This window comes from Lissotriton vulgaris, chromosome 11 (assembly GCF_964263255.1).
Source record: "Lissotriton vulgaris chromosome 11, aLisVul1.2, whole genome shotgun sequence".
NCBI lineage: Eukaryota > Metazoa > Chordata > Amphibia > Caudata > Salamandridae > Lissotriton > Lissotriton vulgaris.
In genome coordinates this window covers 1,049,901,125-1,049,920,497 of record NC_141699.1, presented here as the reverse complement: position 1 = coordinate 1,049,920,497, position 19,373 = coordinate 1,049,901,125, and the positions used below count along the sequence as shown (strand labels likewise).

General features: G+C 40.6%; 1 protein-coding gene across 4 annotated transcripts in view; it reads left to right on the top strand.

Annotated features, from left to right (window-relative positions):
• FNDC3B (fibronectin type III domain containing 3B) overlaps positions 1-19,373 on the top strand; it is a 534,350-nt gene that overhangs the window by 286,109 nt on the left and 228,868 nt on the right. For all 4 annotated transcript variants that reach the window (XM_086944392.1, XM_086944390.1, XM_086944391.1 and 1 more), the window contains one exon: positions 15,363-15,439. In XM_086944392.1, the coding sequence (XP_086800518.1) occupies positions 15,363-15,439 (77 nt within the window). The remainder of the gene's footprint in view (positions 1-15,362; positions 15,440-19,373) is intronic.

Below are 19,373 nucleotides of genomic sequence, written 5' to 3'. Positions count from 1 at the left end.
TGGGAACCACTGCCTTAAATGACCCTCATGGGGCCCAGTAGCACTCAATAATAAAACAACCTCCCACAAAACACGTGAATCTAAGCACTGAGTAAACAACACAGCTCAGACATGTCATTACGTTCCATGTCAACGTGTTCACAATAGCACTGTCCAGCAATATATACTATACATTACATCTTTAAAAAGCCCACTTCATTGCAGAACTCTAGACAAAGAACAGAGCTTCTGGAATTATGCGGCAGGGGAGGACCAAGTTATGTGGCTTGGTTTACTACATTATGTGTTGAAAATAGACAAATTATGCAGCATAATGCGGCACATTTTGTGATAGTATTTGTTCATTATTTTGTCTTTTTGGTACATGTTAACACTATCTAGGCAAAAGTTTCACCTCATGTATACCAGTCTGACACCCAAATACAGCAGTAAGCAACCGAAAGATGTCCAGTCAACCTTTGCGAAGGACCTTCCACTGCACAGCTACATGTGTTGCACCATTTTTGATTTATTTGAGCTAGAAACAATTGTGTTTTGTTAAAATCTGCAGATTACGCTGCACACTATGAATTATGTGGTAAATGTGGCAAATCCATAACTGTTCAAGAAACACTGAGGATAGAAAATGTCATAATAATTGCAGTGGCTGTTACATAGACCCAGTAGAAAATACATATGTAATCAGTTATCAACTAAGGTATCACACTGCCCTTTCAGTTGTACATCACACATACCTATTTGCCAGGCTGAGAACACCCAGAGCGTACAAGAAACTAGACGAGCCGTCTGGTACAGTCTCCGATCTCACATCTCAAAAAACCTCACAGCTTATAAGGAGTATATTCACTTTAACCCGTTAAGCGCAGCGTAGAATCCACCACAGGGCAGGTGTTTCCGTGCGCGGGCGGGGCCGCGCCGGCCAACGGACGTGCGCAGCACTACGGAGGTACTGCTCATGACGGCCGCTGGCCGACGCACGCAACGAATGGGTTAATCACCACATCCCTCCACAAACCTGAGTGGGCCTCCAGTTTACAATGTCCTATTTGGATTGTCCTATCACAAACTATCGCCGGTTGCTGCAATACACAGCTAATGGCAGATCGTACGCTATACAAGGGCTAATGTACAGTAACAATTACAATAATGCAAATCTGTGTCATTGGCCAAATTTGGTACAAAGCACCTTTACCTTAGTAAAGTTTAGTATTTACATGCATAAACAGTGCTAAACGGGTGGTAGAAAGCCAAATATACTGTATACAAACTGAGGAATAACGTCTAGAAATGTAACAAATCTTCCACATTTGTGAGAGGAAAGGTATAGATTCAATTGAGTAATCTGTCCATTGTAATATCACTTGATATGTGGCAAATCAGTGGAGTAGATTGATTTGATCTATGCAAAGTTGTAGAGATTCTGTCAGAACATTTCAAATATTGAGTTAGAATTTACTCTGAGGAGTCCGACTTGGGATGGTCATTAAAGCCTTTGAAGAAATAAAACATTAAGTTTAACAGAAGCGCTTTAGACTTTCATAATTAAAGAGTACATTTAGAGGCAGTATGCTGGTGAACATAGCATGCAATTCCCCCAAAAATCTAATTTGAATGATTTGTGGGTTTTAATTGTAATTGCATTTATACAGTGCTTACTACCCCAGCTGAGGTATTGAATTGCTTTACGGCGAGTAGCACGCTACTCCAGAACCCAGAGGTAGTTGTTAATCCAGTGGTTATTGGTTATTGTTGGCTATGGGATTATTCATATGCTCTCCAGATGAGCCATTCAGTGGATTTACTCCAGTTTCTTTGTGGTAGATCATGAGGGGTTGGGTGTGTTTATTAGTGCGAGCCATGCCGGGTCATACAACTACTTGATGGGGTAAATAAGTAGGCTCGCAATGATTAAGTGTTGCCAGGTTGCAGGAATATGGATTAAAGTGGAATAGGTTGTTATCCACAAAATAAGGTGTGAGTAATTTACAGAAATACAATAATAGACATGACGCAAACAGGCATGCGCCTTAGAGTACGATATACTCCGAAGCAGGAGGCATGCACAAGATGAGAGGTAAGGACGCGGTCAGTGGGAAGAAAGGAGGGAGAGAAAACAACGGAAAGTTTTTAAGTCTAATGGAATTTTTCATGGTTTTAGGGATAAAATTGGACAAGACTTTGAGATACCATTCAATTGAAGGAAATAAACCTGTAGAAAGAAGGAAAATGAAATAGATATGTGTCCAAGGTAGATCGCTTAAACATGCGGTACCACGTGTGCAGACCATGCAAACATGAAGAGGCTGAACATGCGGGGTAGAAGGCTAAAGCAGACCATTACAGTTTGCAGTATCCCAAGATTCAGAGATCTGGTGCATCAGTGCCTACTGCAGGATTTGTTTGTGGCAATATCTGGGATGTTACAATAGAGAGAGAGGGGGGTGTGGCGCAGCGGCCAGGGCAGCTGACTCCAGAGCACGGGGCTCACAGTTCGATCCCCGGCTGCAGCTCAGCTCAGCATCATGTGACTCTAGGCAATAGCTCACTGAATGTCCCCAACAGCCACCTGGATACCCTTAGGGCTGATAAGTCATGCTTTAATAACCTGGAACTATTAATATTATAGGTGCCTACCCTACCACAAAGAGCCAAAACAACAGCCTCCACCATGACCTGCCAGACTGCCCTATAGGCCAGCTCCATCTTGACTCTAAAATCACTGCATTAATAGGTCTTTTAATTCACTAAAACAACTTCTTTCAAGAGAAGCAGCTATCCCTCTATTAAATTCTTAAAAGTTAAACCACAGTAGTAATGAGTAAAGAAACCCATTTCTTATTTCCACTGGCTAACCCCTTCAGGGAGGCGGGGTTGGCATTCAAAAGCAAACATCTAATGGAGTCTGGAAGTGGTTTCATTGTTTCTCTGAGGCATTAAAAATGAAATGAAATGAAAATAAATGTTTTAAAGTGCAACTAATACCCAGGGGGGGTCCAGGTGCTAACTCCAAGAAAAAAAAAACAGAAGTGCTGCATTGAAGAAATGTTTTTAGTTTAGAATCCATGTTTTGAGCGCTTTCCTAAAAGCGAACAGATCAGTTTTGCATTTCAGTTTCAGAGGTAGGGCATTACAAAAGTTTGGTCATCATTCAGGTCTGGATGAGAATGGATGCAAGAGATGTGTTTTGGGAACTTTATGGACAAAACACCAAGGGTCTGGATCACCTTGGCCACTTGGCCAGAGGCACCAAGCCCTGTTGCTGCCATCAGAAGATTGCATTTCAAAAGGCAGTGGAAACAGTGTGGCCATTTCACACCTCCAAAGACAGCAGTGGTCTGTGAGAAAGCTCCCCTCTGTGACTGCTAGTCTGGCTGGGATTAAATAAGCCGCAGGCATGACAAAAGCTGTTTTACATATTTGCATACGAAACAGATTTGACATACCTTAGTTCAGAAACTTTAATTGGTAAATCCAACTTCTCTTCAATAGTTGCCACACCAGACTGCATTAAGACAAGCTGCTTGCATATTCAAACTATTGACTTACACGTCTAAAAGTCTGTTTCAAGTTATTGTAAAGGCATTTGTACAAAAGTGCACAGCTTTGAGTAATTATCTGCATCTGTCTGGTGCCTCCAAGTACAATACAAGTCCTGCTAAACTTCAAAAGAAAAAAACCTAAAATACACTTGTGCATCACCTCATACAGGCAGCGAGTACCCTGACTGTTCCAGATGTGTGATATCCCAACCCATTTTTTAAAATTTTGAAGTAATGTATTGTATTGTAATTGCATTTATATAGTGCTGACTACCCCAAGCGCTTTTTCGACGGGTAGCACGCTACTCCGGAATCCATTTAGGATTAGTGGTGAATTAGGACAGTAAAAATATGAAATTAATTGGAGCGGTGGATATGTTAGTAGGCGTATTATCACATCAACTTCTCCCCCTGCTCCACCTCCCCCCTATTACCCTTTCCTGGTATTTGCCCTACCTCTAATGCCTGGTTCAGCCATTACTCTGCTCACAGCCCCACCTAGCGTACTCTTCTATGGTTGCCCCACTTGACTGGGGTGTTCCTTACCCCCGAATTACCCTGCTTCTAGAATCTCTCCATTAATGCCCTGCACCGCTCACTTTCACCAGGCTCCTCCCCCCACCTCCAGTCTCACCCACCACGTATCTGCTTCACACGTTCAGTGACTTTTTAAGACCGATCCAAAATGTATTTCCGAGTCAGGCAGCATTACAGTCAGCACAGAAAGAGAGATATGCAGCGACAGCACTAAAGCCTGGATTTTATGATCTTGCATCCGTTGCCATGGCCACACAAAGATGCCAGAGATTATACAAAACTGGATAAATAAAATAAACAAATAATAACATAATTAAGACTGTAAGCCAGGAAAATTGGTTTCACCACCGACAGTGAAGGCGCCGCTTTAAGGATTTAGTCAAGATTTCACTGTCCATTCTATGCGTGCATCTTGACTGCACTGAAGAAAACATTGAAAGGACATTCATGTGAAAGCTGTGGCTGCACAGAGGTCAATAAGAGACGTATAGAGTGAAACTGATCTAACATGCAATAGTACATAGGAATGGTGATTCTGGCATGTTTCCTCGCTGTTGCGCTCTCTTGTCCCCTCACACGGCGCACCTTCCACCATTACTGTGCTCGGTACATATTCCCCTCCCTTCTTAGCAGTGCTTAATTTGTAAAAGGTTAAGTGCCGGGGCTCTCGTCGGGAGGCCGCTGCAGCTTGCACCTCACATAACCCATGCCAGCGCTGCCAATGACCTGTACATACACAGCTACTAACCTTCTCACTCCTACAAGTGAGACAAGTCAGACTATTCCAGGCCCCCAAAGCCAGAAGAATGGCATGGGATGCAGGTATTAGTCATTGCCAATGTAAATTGAACAAATAAACCGCTGTTGTTGTGTTCATACCGAAATTAGCAGGACAGCACCACCATGTGGCAGACTGTCATAGCCCCGGTGCTGACAATAAGGTGCCGGTACTGAGCACCGGAAAGCACCGGCTCAAATTAAGCACTGCTTCTTAGCCCCCCTCTCATTTTTGCGGGCTATACCGGATCACGGGCATTACCTCCTGTAACCCTCCAAAAGATCTCGAACGTCTGACTTCTTAATATTTTTCATCTGCTGATACCTTGCTTGTTTTGCTGTTGTCTAGCCCCGCCTGATCATCTTGCCCATGTTCTGCGTGTGCTGTGTATCTGATGAAAGCTTGTCCTGGTCGCTTTATATTTGCAAAGGGTGCTTGCCTTGCTCTGTGTCTGTAAGAAGCTTGTCCCTTTCAACCTGTTCAATGTGCGGCAGTGGTTTGCCCTTGTTCTGCGTGTGCTGTGTATCTGAGGGAAACTTGTCCTGGTCGCTCTGCATCTACGAAGGATGCTCGGCTTGCTCTCTGCCCTGACAAAGCTTGTCCCTTTCAGTTTGTTCACTGTAGGGTCAGGAGCTTGCCCTTGTCCTGCGTGTGCTGTTTATCTGACGTAGGTTTGTCCTGATCGCTCTGTATTTGCGAAGGATGCTCGACTTGCTCTGTATCTAGATGAAGCTTGCCGCTTTCAGGCAGTTTCTGCTGTACAGGAAGGGAAGTGAACCCATGCCTGCACCTACATGCCTGCCCTGTCTGTGTAGGGCAAACATGCCCTGTCTGGAGGTGCCCTCAGGGAATTGTTAAGTGTGTTACTCACCCGTGAGGGTCTCAAGGCGTTGGGGGTGGGGTGGGGGGGCGGGGGTTTGGGTAAGCAGCTCCGGCCAGTCGAAGAGCCAGGTCTTGAGGGCCTTCCTGAAGATGTGCAGAGAGGGGGCGCATCTGATGCAGAGAGGGGGCGCGTCTGATGCATAGAGGGGGCATCAGATGTGTGGGCTGGACGGGGGTGCCATCCATGGCTTCCAGGTGGGGTGCTTCACACCTCACTTTGTTATCCTTTTCGATGCTGATGACGGAACCGCTCCATCATCAGCCGCGGTAGCCCTGTGCTGAAGACGGAGCGGTTCCGTCATGGCCCGCTCGCCGCGCCTGCGCAGCGCGGATTCCACGCCTGTGCTGGGCGTTCCATTGAGCTGGCGGGGCCATGACGGAACCGCTCCGTCATGAGCACAGCTCAACCGAGGCTGGTGACGGAGCGGTTCCGTCACCAGCATGGCCACGCGGCCGCCCCGCCCCCTTAGCGCTGCGGCGGAATATCCGCCGCAGCGAAGGTGTTAAGGAGCGCTCAGGACTGCGCTTCTCTCCTGGGGCACACCATGCAGCACAGCAATAGGGGGTTTGGGTACCGCTGCCGAGATGGAGGCCCTGAGCCTGGTGCTGGCCCTTTAAAGAGAACTTATCACTTGGAGAGTTAACACTGGTGAATAATCTACAGGCCTTCTGTTTACCATTGATTTTAGACTCATTCCAGATTTTTCTTTTTCAGGAAATCCATTGTCCGTCTTGGATTTCAATTTTCCCTTGTCAAATCTTTTGTTCAAGTTCTATGTAGGGCGGCTCCCCCTTCATTTACACATAGAGTAACACTTGTACTAGTTATAACTTTCACTCTCAGCGTAGCTTTCTCATGAATCACACTTGTCCATATTTCCTATCCCTTTCTCTTTAACTTAACCCATGCTTAAATCTTACTTTGTAACTCTTAGTCTAATAGTTGTCTTTATAATACAGGGGCATATTACCAAGGGGTGCGATAGGCAATTATAACCGAAAACGGCCGCTAAGCGGCGATAATTCTGTCGCCCTATTACCAAGCTGTCGCTAACTAATGTTAGTGACAGCTGTTAGGCGATAGCGAGGGGTTTGGGACCCGCTTTGCATGTCAGCGATGTTTATCGCTAATGACATGCAAAGTGGGCGTACCCAATCAGTTAGAGACTAAAAGCAGACGCTAATGTCGCTATCGCCTATTAGCAAAGCAGGCGTAGCGTTGGAAATATTTGCGCTAAGCGCGAATTCTCCAAATACTAACACCTGCCCAGACCAGTTCTTAGCCATGTTATCCAATGGGAGGTGGATAACATGGCTAAGAGCATTTCGTCGCTAATGCGTTAATATTGCGGTATTCTCAGCGATATTCATGCATTTCGCTGCCATCGCTGGATATTTTAGCACAATGGAGAAAAACGTTGCTAATAGCATGTTTTCTCCGCTAACATATCCAGCGATAGGCAGCGATAAAAACCTTGTCGCTAAGCCTATTTAGCGATAAATATCGCTACTTGTTGGTAATATGCCCCACAGTTTTTTATTTACATTCAGTCTTTTGATGTTCCTCCCTCCCACACTGAGCATTTGTATTAAAAGTTTTTTTCTGCTAAACGTAAGTATTTGAATAGCTTCGAACAACGAACATTTTCTGTGTTGGTTAATTTTCCATTAAATTGAAAAAGGTTTGGCTATTGCTTTGAGTGAAAGCAAGACAAAAATCCCAAACCACTTTAGAAGTAATTCTTACCCTCATACGAAAACTCGTTTCCTCAAAAGTAAGAAGATTTCCTTGAGGTATTTGCTTACGCTCTTGTGTATATCAAGGGATGGGGCAGCAGCTTGTCTATCATAAAGCTCAGTTTGAACTTGAATTCGGAATCAAAGAAAAAGTTAACTTGAAAGAAAGGGAGAAAACAATGTTAGATAAAATTCTGAGAAGTTTCTAACTCCATCCTTGGAAGCAAAGAAGGCTCTCCTTGGACGAGTATCCGCTTTGTCTATGAAGTTCTATAGGACAAAGAGCCTTGTGAAATTTCACTGACCTTATATGACTTATGGCAGTCTACAGCATAGAATGCAGGCTGCCACTTCACACGCAAAAGGGCATTTTCCCTGTGCGACATGCATGCCCATGCTGTAAGAGGTATGGAACCATCCGAGGTCGAACAGCACCATGTTTCTATGGAGATTATCTACAAGACAGCCACATGGGGTTTATGCACATACCATTTGTAAATGCTTTGCCATTGAATGTCTACTCAAGATTAGATGGTCAGTTTAGTGAGTTGTTCCAGTTGAACTTTTTTGGTGAGCCCATGAAGGTTCGGTGGTGCTGCCTCTTGTCTCCTTGTAAAAAATTAATGTGGGTACTTTTTTTAAATGAATCCCTTGAGTCTTGATTATGATGTCAGGGGTCCTAACTACAAGCCTAGGTGTCCACTCTAGTAACTCTTTTACTGTTATTCACAAACTGTCCTTTTTCCATATGGTCCATCAAATGACCGCTCTCTCGAAAGTACAGTATGAAGAGCGACTGAACTGTGTGGAGAGTGTTTGGTAAGGGGTAAGAGATTTGGAGTCACCCAGGCTTCAAAATGTACCATTTTTAGGTCACACAAAGCTCCTCTGCGCGTCTATGATCTGTTCCCTTTGAACGTTCCCTCATTCTAGGGGAAGTCGAGCTACCTCAACAGAAGTTTATGTGTTGAGTACAGTTTTCCAATTTTCATGTACAGCCGGAGAGTTAATAGATCTTGAAATTTCACCATTTAAAGAAAAATTAGTAATTTGATGTCTGCATATCTGTTTAAATATCAGAAGAGTGAATGCAAATGAGGTTGACCTAAAGTGGGAATTTCAGAAATATCTTGCTCGCTTTGTCATAAGCCTAACCTTTCCAGCAATCCAAGACACACCTAAAATAATGGTAGAGAGTTGGGAGACGTGAAATGCTCAATTACCTATGAGAATAGTTTGCATAAGAAATATGCCTTAATATAAAGTGTGTACCGAGTTTCGTATTTTTTTCGAGAATTCTAAGATGGTTTTTCAGCATGGTTCCTTCCTGTTTCCGGTATTCTTTAAATGGAAATTACTTAACAGCCTGTCCTTCGGTGGAAATGGGATTATTCTCAAAACATGTTGCCAGTGACCTTCCTTGAGATTTAAAGCAGTGTGTCCAGTGTACAAGTTGTATTCCCAGGTCACTTTATGGAATAAAAAGCTTAATATTTTAAACAGATCTTCAAATTGCAATCTGCTACAGAGATCACTTGCATAGGAGGATGAAGGCTGCCATCTCTGTTGAATCACTAAATGACAAATGTTTTGGAAGAACACATGGATTTTTTCTGTGGGTGTTTGATTTTAATACCAGCTAACTTCAGACACTAAATAACCCAGATGAAAGTTTGCAGGGGACTATTTGAGCTGCTGAGAAACAGGATGTACATTCAAAATCTTTTCCAATCTGTTTGAACCTATGAAAATTTGGTTAGGTAGTTTTACCAGGATAATTCTATATATTTAAGTTCCCCACTACTGTATGGTGTGCAGTGTTTATAAAAGAAAACCATACTATTTATTTTTCTGAGAATCAGTACACAGTTTAGCGGAGGGAGCTGTGGTGAGGTTGTGACATCCCCGTTGATTCAAAGGGAAGTGAGTAAAAGCAGTGAGACTAAACTTCAAGAGCACACGATGACCCACAACACTTTCAGTGGCTTCTTTTTAAGACCAGTGAAAAATTACTTCAGAGTCATGCAACTTTACAGTTTAATAGCCAAGGAAGGGCATGATTGCCAAAAGATGTAAAAGGACAACCTCATGTGTCTGGTTTATGTGAAAAATTGTCCTTCTTGATATCCAAAGGGTTATACAGCCATTTGCAGCATTGGAAGCATGCTATCTTTCCTTAAATAAAAATAAAAACTTTTTTAACTATAGAATTTGATTTGTTGGTTTTGAACCTGCTGGTAATCATTACCCTCAAGAGACTCTGAAAATCTAAGTGCAGCAATCGAGTATTTTAACTTTTGTTTGTCTGTGGCATGTTCTATTTTGATTCAAGAACTGAGTGTACTCTTGCAGTTTGTTAAGGTTTAACAAGAATAGGTGCTGCACTAAATTCATTGTTGTTGTGTTTTTTTTTAACAAATTGAAATCTCTTTTTGTTTTCGTCTTCCTCTGTATGTTGCCTGTTTTATTGTGAAGGTTTCATTATGGACTTGGTGTTGCAAACTATACAGGATTTGCCTAACTCACTCATGATTTTAGCAACTTTCTCTAGGGTATGCCAATGATCAATATATATATAATGTGAAAACAGTTAAAATAGGGTTGGAGTTTGCATTTAAACATTCAAAAATAAATGTTGTATGTAAACGAAGTTTAAAGGCTTAAACAATAAATATTTGAATAATGATGATAAAAGTATGATACGGACACTTGCTATGATGAATTTATGGCAATTATAAGTAAAAATAAATCCAAAATTGCGGTGGAAGAAATAGTGATCTACAACCCTTTATATATATATATATATATATATATATATACATTATTTGTTTCCTGATTTTCATATGAGCACAGAAGGTTCTTAAGAATGTTCTTTACAAAATCAAGTTTGTGTAATTCATATTTACTTTTTCAACCTATCAAATAATAAGCAGAGGCACAAAAGTAACTATGGATTGCGTTTTTGAGATGATTGTGTGATGAGTGGTGTTTGTTCAGTACCTTTTCAGCAAAGAGTGATCATGAATATGGCAAAGTAGTACAACTTATTTCATTAGTTTTTTTATTCATATTTAATTACCTTCCCACCAGCCATGTTTTAAAACTTGTATTGATTAAGAGCCCTAAGATCCACTGTTTGTTTAAAGGTACATTTCGGAAAATCAACAAGTAACCTCTTAAAAATGTATTACAGTTCATAATTTTGTTTGAGAATTCTTCACCATTAGTTCATTGTGATTGTTAAGAATTTCTGACCATTTTTCAAGGTTCCTCGGTATTCAATACACAGAATTATTTGCTGTATACCATCAATGTGCCTAGTTAGCTAAGCATTGAAGTTCTAGTTTAACACATTTATCCTCTTCTAATGATTTTATTCCACCCGTTCCCAAACACACTTGCATACAGTAACCTAACTTTATTGGAATTAATCTTGGACCAACCCAATTACTCAGTGTGAATTAATACTGCAGTATCAAACTTATTATTTGCTATTTAGTTTGTGATTCTGGGTGTTTTTGTGTGGGTTTCAGTTTTCCTTTGACTAGACAGTAAGTTGTTTATTGTTGTTCTTATTAGAATTAAAGAATGTAGAATGACCAATAGTAAATATCACATTCATCATTTTACTATTCATTTGACCAAGCTGCTGATTTTGTTTGAGCATTCTTCTTGTAAATACTTTGATACATTAAAACCTTCTTCATATTACATAAATTACATAAAACTACAAATACATAATAAAGAAATGAATATATGTTTATGTTAAACATTTTTCCACTTTTAAAACATAATTTAACTTTTTTTAAAGAACAGCACTAGGTAGGAGCGCATAAAATAAAGTTCGATTTTATTCAGACAATCTGCCTATTGAGACTTCTCTTTTTGCCGGCTGATTTCAGATATTCGTAGCTGTGTCACTGTTGTTACATTATGTGCACTTTTGGTCGGGTACCTAAACAGCTTTCCACTTGCTCTTAGCATCTCATTTAGTCTGTATGTTTGCCTGGTTTCTACTTGAGCCAGGTAGGTAACCAGAAATGCATCTTTCCTACACAAATACCATGTGCACATCTTGGTGCACATGCTACTCCAATATTACTATGCCCCCTTTTTCTTTAGTTCCTAAGATTTTGTCATAGGAACAATTGGACTAGGGTTTAAATATCCATGCTAATTTTCCTATATATTATGTAGTCCTGCTGGAGGGTGTCTTATATGTTCGATGTCTCGAGAGCTTTTACATTTTACTTGTTTGGGTTGCAACTTCTAGAAGGGTTTGTGAGAGGTTTCCTCTATGTGGTTCCACAGTCTTTCTTTTGTTTTACTACTATAGACAACTGCCTTTTTCTTTTATTGTAAAATGAAATGACTGGTATCCCCAACCCTGATAGTCCAGTATCTTATTCTGTCAGGTGAAGGTGTGTTAGCCATATTTCTGAGATGTGTCTCATGGATTTTGGCGGGGCAGCAGCTGGATAACCTTCCACCATTTACTTCCATTTTGTAACCTTCCAAATCTTTAATAATCATATCATTGTCATTCCTGTAATAAGTCGAAAAGAATACAATTTACACCTGTGAAAAAAGTTTCTTTTTTTTAAATGTATTGGTTTTTTGTTCAACACTACAGGCTGCTCTGTTTGTTGGCAGCTTAACGCTGCCCCCCCCCCAAAAAAGAAGAGGGCTATAAGGAATGTCAAGAAAGACAAAACTGTTAGCAGGAATAGAACATAGATTATATTCACGACACCCAAAAGGTTGCATTTCAGTCACTTTACTCAGAGGAAAAGTGTAATATCCTGTAATCGCTCAAAACGGAAACCTATTATTGCCCCGTTGTTGACAGCATCAATAGTTCCAGACAGCTTTGCAGCTACAGGTGTGTTGACTTAAAATAGGAAACACATTCAAAATGTTTATCAAGTGAGTTAGAGACTGGGTTCATGGAAAGTCTGGCACACCATCGCTATCTGATACAGTAGATCTGGCACTTATACATTGTTTTGATTTTTCAACCGCTGAAACCTTATACTCGCACTTTTAAACCGTGCTGAAATCTTGTAAAGAAGGTATCCAAGCCTTGAAATACCTGCACGGAACAAGATGTATAACAATCACCTGGATACACCATTCTCAAAACTTCATGGTCACCAATTTAGGTAATCTGGTTGTCCCCTAGCTCCATGTCATAAGATCACCAATTTTCCACTCATGGATTTTTCTTCTTCAAATCATTATCGGGTGTTTCAGTTTAATTGTTTCAGTGGAAGCGCACCACGGTTACCACTCCCAGAACATGTTGGGTTGTCCAATCAAATTGCCTGAGGGGAGGAGGTATGTCACCACCAATGGATGAGGGAGAGATCAGTTTGTTTTGAAATAGCGTTATCGGTATTTAACTCCTCCATGGGCAGGTCGTGTTTACATCAATAAATTGCAGCGCAACTGCTAGGATAGTCCTCCATTGTGGGATGTCGGGGTCTAGCTAGCGCTATATAAAACTTATAAAATAAATAAATAAAATAAATGTCCTTTGAAACCTGTATCAATAGGAGAAAATTGATCCCTACTGCCAATTCTTATGCAAATATATTGTACCAGATAGATCCTATTAAAGTGGTTCTGATATGCCTGAGTTAGTGCACTGTCATGCACTTGGACTTTCACAGAACTGTAAGTGACCTTCCATATGCACTTGCCTTTTTTATTTAAAATGAGTTGACCTTCTTAATTAATCATTTTAAAGCCCTACTTGTTTCCCACTAACCGCATTAAAGTAAACGAGGTGGGTCTTCCATATCCAGAACTCAGTGCCAAAGTTGAAACCTCTCTGAATGAATGAATACAATCCCATTCAAGGAAGCAATTTCTGGCATGTAGGTGGTCAAGTCATGATGAGAAGTGTTGCAGAACTCGTTTATCTACTCTATACTTGTTTACAAATACCTGTAATTGTATGCAGACCTTTCTTAATCACCTGCCTCCTTTTTGCCCTCAGTGTATTGTATTCTTATGTGGGATCGATCAATGTGAAGTTCCTCATGGCTAAATGTATGCACATAGTAAACTACAAGTAGAAAAGTTGAAATGGCAAGTGTCTTCTCATGAATTCCCCGGCGGAACCCTGGTGCAAACATAATTTGTAGTTGCATTTTATCTGTACAAGTCATACAACACTGAGTCACCTCCTAAATTGTGGCAGGAAATGTAATTTTCCTTCAGATTGTGTATCCACAGAGAGCTCTAAAATGTGGATAAGCACTAATGACGTCTGTGATAGTGGCAGTTCTTCCCAAGAGTGCTGTCCTTCTCCAATCCGTTAGTATCTTCACAATTCCTCAGAGCTTATGACCTTCATCAGGAGGGACATTCTGAAAATGAAGCAAGTCAGTATCATGTGGAATGCTAATGGTCTTAGATTATGGAATTGTGGACCTGCCACCACACTTAAGTTGAACGCCTTTGAAGAAATGATCCCGATCCCTCATGTATGCCTCTTGTATTTGAGTGTGAACGCAAGACGTGTAGGGTTATACTTGATTATTTGAACATCTATGGATCATTGTGTGAAGGATGTATCCAGATTGACAGAAGATATCATTATTATTGTGTAACCTTCTTACATTAGTTAGATTAACCATTTCATATAACTCCTTTAAATGGTAAAGGAGCCATCCAATGCAGAGAAAACAAAACCGCTCTCTCTACACCGTCCGTCATCAGTATCAATCTGCAACAGCAGGCATTCTAGCGTGTCCCACTATTGGATGAGTTCTGCTTAGGAGTTCAGAGCTGTGGTGACACCGTTCACCAGATGGTCCATTTGAACAAATTTGATCTTTCTACATCTTATCTGGTCGTATCTAATATACTTGTGCTGTAATCGATTTGATCTGTTCCGCTTGTACCGCATATAGTTGCTATTCAGTTAGATGTGCACTATTCGGATACCAAAATGTATGCACGGAATAGGCCTTGTTACATCGCAAAGGTTTAGAACTCATGCCATTACAACGCGGTCATTACAACTACTGCTTTGTTACATCGCATACCATTACAAATCAAGTCATTACAAGGACTTGATTTTTGGAATAGTATAATTTGCTATTCCAACTCCAGTCTGTGCAACAGTACGGAAGGTGGTGGATTTTAAATCCAACACCTTCTGCCCCTATTGCAATTTGTTGTAACGACTTGCGTTGTAACGGTTTGCGATGTAACAACATGGTCATTGTAATGACTGCATTGTAATGGCATGCGTTGTATCGCATGCGTGGTAAAAGATGTTAACGTATGCACGTGTTGTCACAGGAACACTCAACAAACACTTTTCACAAAGGCAAAATTAACCCTAGGAGTTCTGACATAGTAACACTGCACACTGCACCCTGGCATGCAGGTTTTCGACCCTCAGTCATTCCTTTTTGGCATGTGAAGTGTAGCCTGACAATAAGGCCTGCTTCTCTCAGGAGCTTATTCTTCAGTTTTACAATATTTGATCTGATGTTTGGAAATTTCATGTTAATAAGCTGATGGTATAATCGCAGTTCACCTCTCACTGGTGGACGGCGTGAAGTATTCAGTCTATGATTTATAGCCGCGCCCTCGTTTATGCTGCATCTATTGGAGCGATTTATCTCCAAATGGAACCAAATGCAATTCAGTTCTACTTAATGCATGAATTTGTATCACAGATCCTCAACGCGTCCCATAATGTTTAGTGACATTTCTTTCAAAATCACAGTATCTTCATATATGGGATTCAGTTAAATCTGAAAATGTGAAGTTGATTGACAGTGGTCTCAGACAGATTTTCATACTAAGCTAATTTAATCGTCAAGTTATTTACTTGAAATTCTCAAACATTCATTGTTTTCTTTTTTTAGGGCCCGCAGAGGTTCCCATGATGTCTCCCAATGGATCCATTCCTCCTATCCACGTGCCTCCTGGTTACATTTCCCAGGTATTTGCTTTTATTAAAGCAGGATGTTTTTGCTTACATAGAGATTGTTATGGGTTGTGACAATAAGATACATTTGTTTCTCGCTACATTATTTATTGCCACTGTAGTTTTGTTGCCATTATGTATCTCATATTCTTCCGAAAGTGCAAAATGTTCTTCCTTATCCTTTTCTTTTGTGGAGGTGCTTGCAAACTCCACACCTAGACCCCTGGTACCACCTCCCATCCACCTTGTCCCTCTTTTGATGTCTGTCCTTTTCTTTTGTTTGCTCCTTTTCATTGCTTGAAATGTTTTGACCCAGGCAAAGATTTTTTATTTTTAGACCCCTTTCAAACACTTCAGTTGAACTAAAGTTCGTATTTAGTGCCAACCAGTAAGAAAATTCAACACTTGGGGCCACATGTATCAAAATAGAATTTTGGGCCATATGTATCAAGATACCAATTAGCGATTCTGTAATAGCGATTGTTAAGAAATCGCTATTCCAGAATCGCTAATTGGTATGTATCAAGAAAATCACAATTTTTTAGCGATTTCTTGATATTCCTTCATTGCGAATTTGCAAATTGCGAATTCGCATTTAAGGAATACTTTCCCATTCATTTCTATGGGCCTCCTGGCCCATAGGAAGGAATGGGAATTTGTTCTCAATTTGCTAATCGCAAATTGAGAATAATTTCAAGGGTGTAGGGGTGTCCAAAGGACACCCTGTTGCACCACTGAAATAAGTATGGGTGCACATGTGGTGCACATACATGCCCTAAGGGCATGTATGTGCGTCACATGGCACTTTGAAAAATGCTGAAATGTGCATTTTTTTCAAGGAAATCGCAATTTACCACCAACTAGAAGTTGGTGGTAATTTGCGCTTCTTTGAGGGCATTTTGGAATTTTGTTTATGCTTAATACATTGCATTTAAGGAATCGCAAAATTTGCGATTCCTTAAATGCAATCTCAAAATAAGGAATCGCAAATTTTGTGATTCCTTATTTTGCACCCAAATTCTTTCATACATACGATTATGCGAAAATGAGTTCGCAAACGCCGAAATTTGCAGAATTTCGGCGTTTGTGAACCCATTTGGCCTTGATACATATGGCCCATTGTGATTACCTAATTGCGATTTATGCAAAATGCTATGTATGTAAGGAATCGCCAGAGATTTAGCAATTCCTTAATATTTCCAAATAGCAATTTGGTAAATAGGTAATCTCTATTCGGTAATACTGCTCCTTTCTTTTGGTTTTGCATTAGCTAATTTGCAATTACCTAATGGCTTTTCACAAATTAGGTAATTAAAAGCCAAGGGTTCCCGGGGGCCTAAGGCCACTCGGTAAGCACCCCAAAACCAAATGTGCACATATAAAGTGCACACATGCCCCAGTGCATTTTTGTGCATTTTCCAAATTTTGCACATGGTTACTAACGACTTGCTGTTGATGTTAATAGCATTTTCTTAAATGCACAGTTTGCATTTGGAAAATGCTTGGTACATTTGCTAAGGAAATCTCAAATTGTGATTTCCTATTTGTAGTAGCAATTTTAGGTGATCAAGAGAAATATTGTAGGCTCTGAAATTCTCCCTTTGCTCTACGCCAAATACACTGTGTAGGTTTCAAGGAAGTCTGTATCTGAGAACTTATTTGAAGCAATAGACATCAGTAGCTTTCAAATCAAAATCATCAGGAAACTAGTTTATTTAGGTAACATTATTCCTCGGCATCAGATGGTCAATTACTTAAGTTAGAAGCAAATAAACATTGTGCATCAACCTGTAGAGGTGAATAAAGTGTCCTAGGAAGCATACACATGAAATAAAATAATATTTTTAAACTTCTAATGGCCATCTAAATAAACTGGGAACAAAAGTGTAGATCAGACAGTAAAGGGAGTGCTATAACAAGTTTAAAAATAGTCTGTAACTATTACAAGTCTACATATATGTGCTCGTGGGTCGATATCAGTTCTTATGTACAGACTTGTGTGCATTTATCAATACAGTAGCACTAGTATTATTATTATTCACAGCACAGCCCTTCTTCAGGATAATATGTGACCCATCCAGCGGTACATGCATGCATCTCTCCTCATGATAAATTTCCAGCTATTGTTTCAATATCAACATTGTGGGCCAGATTCTATCTGTTGGAACGTCCCAATATGAAATTATTTAGTTTGGCAGATGAGTTCCAGGTATTATTCAAATGTTTGTCTGAGGTCCAAATATGGAAAAGAATCCTTTAAAAAGTGGTATGAAGTTAATCTGTCAACACATTTGGGTTCATAGAGTTATTTAGGAAAGTTAACTGAAAGTAATCTGTAGTTAACAAAAGAATCTGTTTAGCTTCAGTATTCAACTTTGGCTGTTATTTTTAGAAGTGCTGAGGTGCCCTTACACAAACAAAGATGGTTGATCACTGGCATGTATCCATGCTGTATACTGTTGGCCAACAATTTGGCCAATTGGGTCAATACTGTTTCTTCCATGTGGTAGTATTGAGAAAAGGTTTGTAGTCGCACATTTGAATTTGTTTTTTAATAAAGTGTGTGTTCAAAAGATGCTGTAGTCCAACATGGCAGTGAAGGACCAAGTGGATCAGCGTTCTGTACTCTCTCACTTTTGCTAAACCTTAACAGACACCTTCATTATCCACACTTACAGTTAGAAACATGATTCTACTCCTGAACCATTAATATTCGGTGTCTGCAGAGTTCAAACTCCACTGAAACTCACTGCAAATCTTAATCCTTCTTCAGTGTGATACAGTTTCAGATGTTGGAGAAAGGACTAAGCTTGGATGGTGCCATAGGTGGATCTGCTGTGCTTAGGTTGCACATACATGGTTATCATTTGAACCCAGCGCTCCTTGCAGTGGAGTGGTACCCGTGGACTCTTCTGTATACAAAATGGGAAACCCATTTGGATGGCAGACATTTTGAGCTTCACATTTTATTTAAACACATGAATACAACCCAGCAGTTTATTGAGGGGGCAGCATACCACTTGCAGAAAATACATCATGCAAAATCATGTTTACCTCACTGTGAGCAGTTCCTCAAACTACCTTAGAAATAAGATCATGCTTCAGAAGCCGCGCCATGGATTACTGCCCTCTACAAAGAAGACAATGAAAAAAATTCAGAGATCCAAGCTGGATGGTTCATCAGGTCAATTTCTGGGATGTGGTACAGAACAGGAAGTCCCCGCCAGGGGTTAAGTGGCTAAAAAGTAATTGCCAGGGCTCACCTTATTTCTCAGTAGACCACTGGGGCTCACACCACCAATTGCCCCGCTACAGTTTCTAAATGCCGTTTCCAGTGCCACCTACAAACCCTCACTCTGATACAAGTGTGGTGGTTTTTAAGAGTCCAGGTCATCTCGAGGTGTTAGGGTGGGCTATCCATGTTAGTTCATTATAATGTTTTGAGTGTATGAAACTGTGAACCATTTTGCTATTGTTAAAGGAAAGACAGCACCACCTTGTGGTGGACTGTCATAATTATGTCTCAGTTTTATAAATAAGTGCCAGTGATGAGCACCTGCAAACACCAGCACAAATTAAGCTCTGCTGCTGCCTCCTTCCCACTAAATATAGGCATCTTGCCCCCTCTCAAATAGTCCATATTATGCAAAAGATACATTGATAAAGGACCACTAAGCAGCGGATAACTCTAGAGGCAAGAAATACCTGGGTTTGAGTGCTAAGGCGAGCTTAAATAAAAAGCTGATACCTCATCTGCAGGAATGTAGCTCTCTGTGGACCCAACTACCTTTGAAGAATTTAGAATGAAACATCTTTTTAGCTCAATTCGGAAGCATGCATCTTTCAAACCTTGAAGTTGGGGAACGGATGGGGGCGGAAGGGGGAAACCTAAAAAAAACACTTACCTGCCCACCGCTAAGCGCCCCTCTCTGTGCAAGGCACAGGCTCC